Genomic DNA, 13408 nt, shown 5'->3' with positions numbered 1-13408 from the left:
GGACAACATTTAATGAAAAAAAACTAATCAAGTAAACAGCCAGGATTCCCTTCATTTATTTGGGACACTATACCACTTACCTGGGATATGAGACTGTTGCCAAACAGTTTCTAACTAGTGTCAATTATATGCACCCAGGTGGCCTTTTGACACTACATCGTGCTTAGAACTTAGTTTCTAAATAGCATCAGTTGCATGTGCTTATATTCAAAAAGCAGTGATTATTGTCACTAATAGTTGACAAGAAATAAGCAGCAAGATAATTCAAAATTGTTTTGCTCACTGTGGTTTTAAGCATTCAGGCTTCAAGATGCCAGAAGTGGCTGTGAGTGAAAATGAAACGCTTTCACTACTTCAATAATCTATAAACTATAAAGAATCTGAAGGTGTCGATAATCATCTTGAACGTCACAATGAACATGAAGGTTTGGAGGACACAATCATAGACAGAATTGAATGAAGGCAGTCCAGTATCTGAACTCTGCCTGCGCTGATTTTGTTCATGTGTATACTGGAGGAATTCCTCCGTCAAAAACTATTAGGAACTAATACACAGTTTTCCTGTAGTAGTACTGGTGATGCTCCAATTTGTTCTGTATTTCATTTAAAAACGTAAGTTTTTACTCAGTCTGTCTTTTTTTAAAATAACTTTTTAACTATTTTCATTAAACTTCAGCTAATTGGGTCAGCAGCTTAATTGGGCCACAGTGTACTGGTCCCATAATTGATTGCATTTGCAAACTGAGAAAAAAAAACTGTCTGAAAGGAGAGCAGAAGCAGATCCAATAACAACTTTTAAAAAGGGACTAAGGACCACAGATGCTGTAACTTGAAGCAAAAAAACACTGCTGGAGGAACTCAGAGGGTCTATGGCGGGTGGGGGGGGGGAGGAGGAGGAGGAGAGGAACAGTTGATGTTTCAGGTCAAGATTCTGCAACCGTATTCAACGGAAGGTATCGGTGTATCGGAAGGATAGGAAGGTCGGCAGAGGGGGAGGCGTGGCTTTATTGGTAAGAAATTATATTAAATCATTAGAAAGAGGTGATATATGATCGGAAGGTGCAGAATCTTAATGGGTTGAGCTAAGAAATTGCAGGGGTAAAAGGACCCTGATGGCAGTTATTTATAGGCCTCCAAACAGCTGTAGGGATGTGGACTACAAATTACAACAGGAAATAGAAAAGGCTTGTCAGAAGGGCAGTGTTATGATAATTGTGGGGGATTTTAATATGCAAGTGGATTGGGAAAATCAGGTCAGCACTGGATCTCAAGAGAGAGAATTTGTAGAATGTCTGCAAGATGGCTTTTTAGAACAGCTTGTTGTTGAGCCCACTAGGGGATCGGCTGTACTGGATTGGGTATTGTGTAATGAACCGGAGGTGATTGGAGAGATTGAGGTGAAGGAACCCTTAGGAGGCAGTGATCATAACATGATTGAGATCACCATGAAATTTGAAAAAGAGAAGCCGAAATCTGATGTATCAGTATTTCAGTGGAGTAAAGGAAATTACAGTGGCATGAGAGAGCAACTGGCCAAAGTTGACTGGAAAGGGACACTGGCGGGAAAGACAGCAGAGCAGCAGTGGCTAGAGTTTATGCGAGATTGAGGAAGGTGCAAGACAGATATATTCCAAAAAAGAAGAAATTTTTGAATGGAAAAAGGATGCAACCGTGGTTGACAAGAGAAGTCAAAACCAAAGTTAAAGCAAAGGAGAGGGCATACAAGGAAGCAAAAATTAGTGGGAAGACAAGAGAATTGGGAAGTTTTTAAAACCTTACAAAAGGAAACCAAGAAGGTCATTAAGAGGAAAAAGATTAACTATGAAAGGAAGCTAGCAAATAATATCAAAGAGGATACTAAAAGCTTCTTCAAGTATATAAAGAGTAAAAGACAGGTGAGAGTAGATATAGGACCGATAGAAAATGATGCTGGAGAAATTGTAACGGGAGATAAGGAGAAGGCAGAGGAACTGAACAAGTATTTTGCATCAGTCTTCACTGAGGAAGACATCAGCAGTATACTGGACACTCAAGGGTGGCAGGGAAGAGAAGTGTGCGCAGTCACAATTATGATAGAGAAAGTACTCAGGAAGCTGAATAGTCTAAAGGTAAATAAATCTCCCGGACCAGATGGAATGCACCCACGTGTTCTGAAGGAAGTAGCTGTGGAGATTGCGGAGGCATTAGTGATGACCTTTCAAAAGTCGATAGATTCTGGCATGGTTCTGGAGGACTGGAAGATTGCAAATGTCACTCCACTATTTAAGAAGGGGGCAAGGAAGCAAAAAGGAAATTATAGACCTGTTAGCTTGACGTCGGTGGTTGGGAAGTTGTTGGAGTCGATTGTCAAGGATGAGCTTACAGAGTACCTGGAGGCATATGATAGGCAGAACTCAGCACGGATTCCTTAAAGGAAAATCCTGCCTAACAAACCTATGACAATTTTTTGAGGAAATTACCAGTAGGCTAGACAAGGGAGATGCAGTGGATGTCGTATATTTGGATTTTCAGAAGGCCTTTGACAAGGTGCCACACATGAGGCTACTTAACAAGATAAGAGCCCATGGAATTACAGGAAAGTTACATACGTGGCTAGAGCATTGGCTGATTGGCAGGAAACAGAGAGTGGGAATAAAGGGATCCTATTCTGGTTGGCTGCCAGTTACCAGTGGTGTTCCACAGGGGTCCGTGTTGGGGCCGCTTCTTTTTACATTGTACATCAATGATTTGGATTATGGAATAGATGGCTTTGTGGCTAAGTTTGCTGAGTCCTCGTACAGGATACCCTTAAGGTTAACCTCCAGGTTGAGTCAGCAGTGAAGAAAGCAAATGCAGTGTTGGCATTCATTTCTAGAGGAATAGAGTATAGGAGCAGGAATGTGATGTTGAGGCTCTATAAGGCGCTGGTGAGACCTCACTTGGAGTACTGTGGGCAGTTTCGGTCTCCTTATTTAAGAAAGGATATGCTGACGTTGGAGAGGGTACAGAGAAGATTCACTAGAATGATTCTGGGAATGAGAGGGTTAACATATGAGGAACGTTTGTCCGCTCTTGGACTGTATTCCTTGGAGTTTAGAAGATTGAGGGGAGACCTCATAGAAACATTTCGAATGTTGAAAGGCATGGACAGAGTGGATGTGGCAAAGTTGTTTCCCATGATGGGGGAGTCTAGTACGAGAGGGCATGACTTAAGGATTGAATGGCACCCATTCAAAACAGAAATACGAAGAAATTTTTTTAGTCAGAGGGTGGTGAATCCATGGAATTTGTTGCCACAGGCGGCAGTGGAGGCCAAGTCATTGGGTGTATTTAAGGCAGAGATTGATAGGTATCTGAGTAGCCAGGTTATCAAAGGTTATGGTGAGAAGGCGCGGGAGTGGGACTAAATGGGAGAATGAATCAGCTCATGATAAAATGGAGGAGCAGACTCGATGGGCCGAATGTCTTATGGTCTTATGGAACTACTAAAAGGAACTGGATAAATAAATGGAAATGAAAAACCTGGACACCTCTAAGGGAATCACAAGAGAGTGAGACAAGAAAGCCTTTCCAAAGAACCAGGACAGACAAATTAGTCTACTGCCTATGATGTATCATTCAACATTACTAGCTCATTTTATTAATTTTCCATGCATATTCTTATCTTTTAACAAAAATAGGATTCTTTATTCTAAAAACTTTTCACATCACTATCAGAAATATTTCTTCTATAAAAATTCTTCTATAAAACAACAAATCCACTCAGAAAAATAGAAATTTAATGTAAGACCACTGAAATATGATTCAAGATTTATTTTTCTGAATCTTTCTTGGGGTTGTTTTAGCTGCTTACCGTATCTAATCGTTCTTCTTGATGTAGAAATTGGGCAATATCATCAGGTGTCGTGCCAAGCATTCCTTGCTCCTGGAGATACTGTATTCCTCTTTTTGGTTTTTTATTAAATCTGAATAAATAATAAACAACTATATCAAAACTTAGCCTATATTTGGCTGACTCCATGATTATTAAAATGTATTTCAAACTTATGAACTAATCAATTTTAAAACGTTATCCAAATATGAAACGAAACACAAGAATTTCCTTTGATGAGGAAGCATAATTTTATGTATTAGCAGTAGAATACATTCCAAGTAGATAAAATGCTGCACAAGTGAGACTGATGTTCACCATACAACTTGAAAATATTTGAATATTTACAAATATACAAATTTACAAATATCTACAAGAATGAGAATCAGGTTTAATATCACTGTCATATGTCATGAAATTTGTTGTTTTGTGGCAGCAGAATAGTGCAATACATAAATTTAAAAAGTAACACTATATATACATATATACACACATACATAATTAATTAGTGCAAAAAGAAAGCAAAAAAATAGTGAGGCACTGTACATGGGGGAGTGGTGGGGAGGGGTGGGGGGAGGTTCATTGCCTATCCTGAAATCTGATAAATTTGATGGTGGAGGGGAAGAAACTGTTCTTAAAATGTTGAGTGTGCACCTTCAGGCTTCTGTACCTCCTTCCTGATGGCAGCAATGAAAGAAACAGCATGCCCTGGGTGATAGGGTCCTTAATAACGTATGCCACTTCTTGAGGCATCGCCTTTTGAAGGTGTCCTGGATGCTGGGGAGGCTGGTGCTCATGATGGAGCTGGCAGAGCTTACAGCTTTCCGCAGCTTTTTCCCATCCATAGCAAACAGTGATGCAACCAATTAGAATGCTCTCCACAGTGAATCTACTGAAATTTGCAAGTGTCTTTGGTACCAACTCTCCTCACACTCTTAATGAAATATACCTGCTGTCATGCCTTCTTTGCAATTGTATCAATATGATGGGCCCAGGATAGAGATGTTGACATGCAATAACCTGAAATTGCTCACGCTTTCCATTTCTGATCCAATGCGGACTGGTGTGTGCTCCCTTGCTTCTTGAAGACCACAATCAATTCCTTGGTCTTACTAATGTTGAGTGCAAGGCTGTCATTACAACACCACCCTGAACAATGTGAAGTTAGGAACACTGGGAGGCTTCAAAGTGGAAGTTATTTGAGTTCCAATGGTCAGCATCTTGAGAGGCAGCCTAAATACTATGAATGTATACATCATTCATGACTGGTTGGGAACACATGGCTGTAATGACATTGCTCACTCCTGTGCCCAGCACCTGTGGCAGTTGAGCTTTCTTCAGTTTACCAGGAGTTGCCATCCTCACTGCCTTTCAGACTGTAGTCTGACCTTTCACATGTCAGTTGCAAAGCATGGTCAACAATTTTCTGTGGCATCAGCTGTGCTGGGTATAAATACAGACCAAAAACAGAACTTCTGGCCATTCCTGATATTCATCTACATCTCAGAGGCATAGATGATGTCGAACCAAAGGACCATTCAGATGGTGCTTTGGTCAAATGAGACCTGACTGTGTCTGGAATCAGGGACAGATGACCATCTTTTCCCCAGAACAGCCTTCTTGGCATGAGTTTCAGATCCCCATCTACATCCACCTCTAGGATACTACAATGGTAAGACAATGGAACACTGAACTCATGGATACAAGTCTATCTAACTACAACACTTGGGAAAGGTTGATGACAAAGTCAACTTTGCAATTCATTTTAAAATAGTTGGGATTCCTTATTCATTTGGCATTTACTTCCAACTCTATCAATAACCTTTAAAATTTTACTTTGACCAGACATGAACTGTGAAAATGTCACTCTTCATAGCAAAGCTATTTCAGCTTTTGGATATACCAATTTTAAATTCATTCATAACATCTTTCAAATTTCTCATGTTATTATACCTAATTGTACAAAATGCATAAATAAAACAGCTCTCAAAAGGAATCAACAATGTATTCTGACTTATAACAGACTTACAGGTCAATCCCTTGTTCTATAATTTCCTTTTGCTGTTTCAAAACTTCATACTGTTCTGGGTTGTCTGCACCAGAAGTCTGTGTACTATAGCTGCCAATGCCTGATGATGCTGTGGAATCCAAGGAATTGATACTCCCATATCGATTTATTGTGTCAGGATACTTGCTTTCATTGTTGTCTTGCTCTGAAGATTTTTCTTGGCCTATAGCCAAAAAGGATTGAGAAAAAGATTGCAAAAGACACTTAGAATATACACCCTCCTTAAAATATACAAGCACAGTGAATCATTGTTTCACAAAATACTTTTGATTTATTCCACAAACTAGGCAGATTATTATAGGTAGCTTGATTTTTTTTTTCTGACTTTTGTCACAATTACCACCTTACTGCAAAGGACACTGCAAAATGGTGCCTTTAAGTAAATCATTCAATTTGGGAAGTGTCTAGATGTCATGAAATTTATAACAGAAAAATAAATTTATGTTTAAAATTTTTTTGAGTTAGTGCTGGAACTTTTAAGTTTTAAATTTCAGCTAGCAGTCTAACATATGAAGAATCTGAGTTTTATGCAACTCAAATTGGCTCCTAACAAGGTTCTTTCACAAGAACAATACAAACTAAGTAAGTGATTAGTGCATTAATAGAAAAATAAACCTAACTATTTCACAGTGTGCATCTATCTTTAAAGTAGAAACATGTCGCAATATCAAATAGTAAAGTTTATTTCTGTCAGAGCAAGCATGTGAAGAGCAATGAAGAGAAAACAAAGTTCAATATTTAAGTATTGGAAAAAATACTGATATGGTGGAAAATCTGTAAATTAACTTCTTTCTATTTGGTACAATGCAATGGGTTGGTCCTTGAAAACTACAAGTGCTTGGATACAAAAAAAAAAGAGAAAACACTGCAATATATCCCTGTGGTTTATCATTTGAATTTCACAAGATGAGCTAATATACAGCTACAGCTAATAATTGCACAAACTAAAAACCAACTAAAATCTACACTTGAATCTATCAACTTGTAAAATACTAATCCTATTAAAGAAATTCAAACTAATAAATTACTACAATATTACATACCTGCCCTTCCTGATTAAGATAGTCATTAAGAAATAGCAGAAAGTTTTAACTAAGCATGAATTTGTCTCAATGGCAAATTTTTATTGCAGTTAATTGAAATTGCACAAATTGATCTAGATCTAGAAGAGTCAATAATGAAACCTTAAATATGGGACAAAATACAGAACAAACTATATTGTGAGAAACTATCTTTTGTTTCCATAATGTGTGAGATTATGTATTCAGGACTCTATAGATTTTACAATCTTAGTGATTATATTTTCTAAATTTGCTTTTGTTTTCTTCTATGTTGAAATTCATAGTTCTCCATTTCTCTTTTTTTGTATCTGGTTAATTTTATTCCACCTTTCTCTGTTTTTCCTTCCACTTACAAGATTCCACTTACCATAGGACATGTCATTTGCAATTCCAGGAAAAGAGAATACTGAATAAAACCCAACTATTGTAAATTTTACCAAGTACTTTGTTCCAACAAAATCTGGCCTGGTTGCGTTGCTCTTCCCAGGTTATATGATGCAGGTGGTCAGAATGCCAAGTAATGTTGCTGAGATAAATTGTTGGGATATCAATTGACTGATTAGAGGTAAGCAAGCAGCCTAATGAATTGCATAAAAGAGCAGAAACATTGAGGAGCAACACAGAAAAAGATGCTGGAGGAATTCAGCAGGTCAGGCAGCATCTATGGAAATGAATAAATAGCTGAAGTGTCTGGCAGAGACCCTTCTTCAGGACTGGGAAGGAAGGAAGAAAATGCCAGAATAAAAAGGTGGGGGGGGGGGGAAGAGGGAAGGAGGACCAGCTGGAAGGTGATAGGTGAAGCCAGGTGGGTGGGAAGGTAAAGGAGGGAAGGAGAGTAGGCCAATGGAGAAGGGGAAGGAAGAGGGACACCAGGAGTAGGTGATAGGCAGTTGAGAAGAGTAAGAGGCCAGAGTGGGGAATAGTGAAAGAATTACCGGCAGGAGAATGTGAGGGTTGTATATGGTGACATATATGTACATAGATAATAAATTTACTTGTAGCTTTGAAATCATTGTTCAGGCCATCAGGATGGAGGCTACCTAGACGGAATATGAGGTGTTGCTCCTCCACTCTGAGAGAGGCCTCCGGTCATGGACCAACATGTCGGAATAGGAATGGGGATTGGAATTAGAATGGTTGGCCAAAAGTTAATTCCACTTTTGGTGGATGGAACAGAGGTTCTCAACAAAGTAGTCCCTCAATTTACATCAGGTCTCACCAATGTAGAGACCTGATTGGCAGGTCCGGATACAGATAACTCCAACAGATTCTTAGGTGAAGTGTTGCATCACCTGGAAGGACTGTTTGAGGTGAGGGAGGAGGTGAATGGGCAGGTGTAAAATTTCTGTCACTTGCAGGGATACGTGCCAGGATCATAATTAGTGGGGAGGGATGAATGGACAAGGGAATCAGAGGAGCAATCCCTATGGAAAGCAGAGAGTGGAGGGTAATGATGTGTTTGATGGTAGGATCCCAAAACAGATGGCAGAATTTACAGAGGATGATGTGTTGGATGTGGAGGATCATGGGGTCACAGGAACTCCATCCCTGCTAAGAGTGGTGGGAAGATGGGGTGAGTGTGGATGTCTGGGAAATAGGAGATGTGGGTATAGGCAGCATCAATAGTGGAGGAAGGAAAACCTTGTTTCTTGAAGAAGGATACTTCACACTTATCTGGGTGGAACACCATCTGCCACTTCTCAGGCCAGTTCTGCATCCTATAGGTGTCCTGCTGTAACCTCTGACAACCCTCCAGACTATCCGAACCTTTGTGTCCTTATTTTTTGTACCATCAAATTTGTGCTGCAAGTTCATTCAAATTTTAAAATACAATAAATGTTAGCTGACAAAAGAGAAATGCAAAAAAAAAAATCCTACCAAGACTGGTCTGCGAGTTTGGATTCACATATAGATCCTTACTCCATTCCACCATACACTTCAAAATTGAAACCAAACACTCCAAGCCCTTCTTCCGAAGACTGAGTTCCTTTAAAAGAAATTGGATGGTAATCAGATTTGAATAGCAGGTAAACTACAATTCTACACTATAAATCTATTATTAGTTTATGAGAAAAGGAAATACCTCCATGTCCCATGCATCTCACTTACAAGGAATATAATTAAAATCACAACATATATCCCTTTTGCCCATGCCTCAGGGACATAGAATTTATGAGATAAGTATTTCCAATAAAGTAAATAATACATCTCCCACTTTTTTCCCTAAGTAAACTGCCAAACAATCAAACTGATGGGATCTCATCTCAAAAAATAAAATAAATCGAACATCCAAAATATGCTTAGTCTTGAACTGGATGCAAGTCCCAGATTTCCAAGTCTTTGGAGCAGACATTGAATCCACAACCTTCTGACTTGTTGAAGATTCTATCAACCATGTCACAGATGATACTTCCTTCAAAGCAGCAAAAACATCCATTTTTATTTCTTATATTACAACACTAACGGTACTTCAAAAGTAACTAAACGGTTTTAAAGTTCTCAATGATATCCAAAGGTGCTGAAGGCAGGTACAAATGCCAAGTTTCTCTCTTTTCCTTCAATAATGTTGGAGAGATTAGCAATACAGGTCCAAGCCAGATATGTGCTAACTAGAATGATGAAAAAAATCCTTTCACTTGACAAAAAGAACCACACCTTTCAAGGTGGCTGTCAAGTTCAGACATCCTTGCATATACATTAGATACAAACTATCCCAAATGAGATATCACAAGAGTGCAGAGTTGAGCAGAGCCAATTCTTATATCCTACATATTGCCATGCAATTGTAATCAATTTCTTTGTACATTTCTATTACCTGAACAGGGGTCATTCCCAGCTCATGACCAGCTCGTCCTTGGGCTATTTTAGATAAGTCATTAACCAACCTTTCGAAGATGTTTGCAGCATTTAAGTCACAATCATAATTTACATAAATGTCCACCACACTTTGAGCATCTGCAAGTTTAATTGATATAAATTTACAAGATTAGAGAGTTCATGTTAAATTTCTTAACATCAAAGACCTGAAAAGTGTAATTAAAAATCTTACCTGCACATATTCTGGTCAGAGTTTGAATTACCATCCACTTATGATCAAATGAACTTGTAGAAGTTTCCAATATATAAAGAAATATTTCTCTGAAGAATACCTAAATCAAAACATGTAATGAAAATGTCAATATGCTGCAATTTTGACATCAAATAAAATGCCAGTTAAATTTTTTAATGACTTTCATATACTTAGCAACAATAATATTTAAGCTAAAGATGTGAAAATAACCTCAAAGTATTTACATAGTACATGCAAGCCTGGATCCTCTATACATAAACTAGTCTTCATTTCAACAGCAGGGAGGGAGAGGGAGGAGGAAAGAAAATTAGTTGGTCTTGGCCATTTTTATTTACATAACACAAGCCATTTTTGCTGTCATTTGGTTGAGGTCTTTTAAGTCCATAAGACATCAGAGCAAAACTGCTGATCCCCCTTGTGGGCTCAAGCACAAGCTGCTCCAAAAAGCTACCACAGAGGCTCCACAAATTCTCTCTCTTGGAATCCAGAATCAATTTGATTTTCCCAATCTATCTACATATTGAGATTCCCCATGACTAATGTGACATTGCCTTTTTGACATGCCTTTTCTATGTCCCGTTGTAATTTGTAGCCCACATCCTGGGTACTGTTTGGAAGCCTGTAAATAACTCCCATCAGGGTCTTTTTAACCCTTGTAGTTTCTTAACTCTGCCCAAAAGGATTCTCCATCTTCCAATCCTATGTCACCTCTTCCTACAGATTTGATTTCATTATTTACCAGCACAGCCACTCCTCCTTCCCTGCCTACCCGTCTGTCCTTTCGATAAATTGTGTATCCTCCCAACTACAATCGTCTTTCAGCCATGACTACGTGATACCCACAATGGTATACCTGCTAATCTCTAAAGGCACAAGATCATCTATCTTGTTTTGTAGACTGTGTGTATTCAAATATAACACCTTCAGTCCTGTATCTGTCACCCTTTTTAATTCTGCCCCTTTGACACTGCACCCCATCTCACTGACTGCAATTTTGCTCTATCAACTGCTTGTCCTTCCTGACAGTCTCACTATACACTACATCTGCTTGTAAATCAACATCCCTATCCTCAGCTCTATCACTCCATTCCACATCCCCCTGCCAAATTAGTTTAACCTCCCCAACAGCTCTAGCAAACCTGCTTGCAAGACATTGGTTTCCCTCAGGTTCAGGTGCTGCCTGTCTCCTTTGTACAACTCATACTTTCCCCAGAAGTGATCTCAATGATCCAGAAATCTAAAACCTTGTCACCTGCACCAGTTCCTCAACCATGCACTCATCTGTCAAATTATTCTATTCTTGCCCTCTCTGACACATGGCACATGCAGCAATCCAGAGATTGTTGCCCTGGAGGTCCTGCTTTTTAGTTTGCTACTTAGCTCTCTAAATTTTCTTTTTAGGATCTCCTCTCGTCCTTCCAATATCATTGCTACCAATATGTACCAAGACATCTGGCTGCTCTGCCTTCCCCTTTGGAATGTCAATCTGGGACATCTCTGACCTTGGCACCATAGAGGCTACATACCATCTGGGTCTCCCTATCGTGTCCAGACTCTCTTATCTACTCCACTAACTACAGAATCTCCTATCACGTTTGCATTCCTCCTCTGTTCCTTTCCCTTCTGGGCCACAGTGTCAGAGACACGATTGCTGCAGCTTGCCTTAGCAGGAAGCCCCCCCGCCCCCCCCCATCTAACAGTATCCAAAATGAGGGGGAATTTATTGAGAGGAACAGCTACAGGGGTACTCTGTACTGGCTGCCTACTTCCCTTCCCTCTCCTGACAGTCACCCATTCACTGGTCTCCTGCAACCTAAGAGTAACCATCTCCCTGTAGCTCCAATCTATCATCATCCCAGTTTCCCTTATGGGCCGTAGGTCATCGAGTTGCAGTTCCAGTTCTTTAACACGTTCTCTGAGGACCCAAATTCAGTGCACCTGGTGCAGATGTGGTTATCCAGGACGCTGGAGGTCTCCCAGGATTTCCACATCCCACACACAGAACAAAACACAGCCCATGGAGTCATCCTTACTGCCTTACTTGTACCATAACAGATAAAGAATGAGCAAGAAGCTCATTCTTAACTGTGCTAGGTATGCAATTGGGTTGTGAAAGAAAGAACAAAAACATCCATGAAAGAGATGTTAATATTTGTGTTCAATACCCAGACAAAATTCAATGAATCAAATGATTCCAATCTCTTTGATATCAAAATAGACTAAAGATTTAATTACATCATACATTCATTCTTCACAGCCACCAGGCACAGGTTTGCCTAGGTATTTTTTGTTCATAAAGATATTATTAAACATTATAGAAGTCTAGAATTAATATTTTACCTCAATCTGCATTTTCAGGTGAGTTTTGAAGTTTGACAAAAGAGTGAGGAAGATGGAAAGTGACAATTCAAATACTTCTGGTACAGAAGACACACCATTTTTTGACAAGGCTACACAAAGATATTGCTTAATTGCATTGATAAACATCTCATTTGTTCGAAAGACTGGTCCGGCATTTTGTAAAATTGATAGAAGTAACTGTAGTGAAAGGATCTTTGACCTCAATTCATGAGACCTAAAAGGGAAAAAAGTAAAACTGAGATTTAGAAAATCTTCTGAAAAGCAAAGAATGAAATCAAAAATTCCTTCAATTTGTATTAATTGGCAGATTTGAAAAATCAAACTTTTCATTGTTAACTTCCTTTTGAAAAAACAATTTAAATGCCATTCATAAATGAGATGAAAGTTGAGGTTTGGAGATATGTTCCAAAATAAAATAACACTGTAAAGGACTGACTTGTTTACAGTAAATACAATTCAGTCCTTTCTTCATAGAAAATCCTGTGGTTACATGCTCAAACTTATGATTGGTACCACTTAAGATTTTATTTACTTATTTTCACATGCTATTTCTCTCTTCAGTTTCGATGTTGATCATAACAAAAGATGATTTATACCAATTCATGCTTACTGTATCCAGGTGATATGTTGGCAATTGGAGACTCTATCGGATCCATCCCTTTGGGATCTATATGCGACCTAAAAGCTTGACGTGCTGAGTGTTTTCAGCATTTTTATTCCACTTATATGGAAACAGTATCAGAAAGGGGAACAGTTTTCCAGGGAATGGTTATGAAAGGGGTGGGTGGAGCTTAGGAGGACAATGGCACCTAACGGTGACTTCTTTGCTTGCATCTTTGGAAACAGCTCTATTTCTATTTTTAATATCTCTATTTTTCTCTTTCAGGGTTCTTTTGAAGATCCTGACCTGAAGTTATGCTGACTTCAGTTCTTCCCGGGAATGGGACCACTCTCGAGGTCTCTCAAATGGCTGCTATTTGAAATGCCAAGTACGCAGC

General features: G+C 39.0%; 1 protein-coding gene across 3 annotated transcripts in view; it reads right to left on the bottom strand.

Annotated features, from left to right (window-relative positions):
- arfgef1 (ADP-ribosylation factor guanine nucleotide-exchange factor 1 (brefeldin A-inhibited)) overlaps positions 1-13408 on the bottom strand; it is a 211943-nt gene that overhangs the window by 84299 nt on the left and 114236 nt on the right. For all 3 annotated transcript variants that reach the window (XM_072254182.1, XM_072254192.1, XM_072254197.1), the window contains 6 exons: positions 12390-12624; positions 10029-10128; positions 9795-9934; positions 8858-8966; positions 5880-6081; positions 3833-3944 (listed from right to left, as the gene is read on the bottom strand). In XM_072254182.1, the coding sequence (XP_072110283.1) occupies positions 3833-3944; positions 5880-6081; positions 8858-8966; positions 9795-9934; positions 10029-10128; positions 12390-12624 (898 nt within the window). The remainder of the gene's footprint in view (positions 1-3832; positions 3945-5879; positions 6082-8857; positions 8967-9794; positions 9935-10028; positions 10129-12389; positions 12625-13408) is intronic.

Source organism: Mobula birostris, chromosome 1, assembly GCF_030028105.1.
Source record: "Mobula birostris isolate sMobBir1 chromosome 1, sMobBir1.hap1, whole genome shotgun sequence".
NCBI lineage: Eukaryota > Metazoa > Chordata > Chondrichthyes > Myliobatiformes > Myliobatidae > Mobula > Mobula birostris.
The sequence above is the reverse complement of the archived record's forward strand: the minus strand, read 5'-3'. Positions and strand labels throughout refer to the sequence as shown.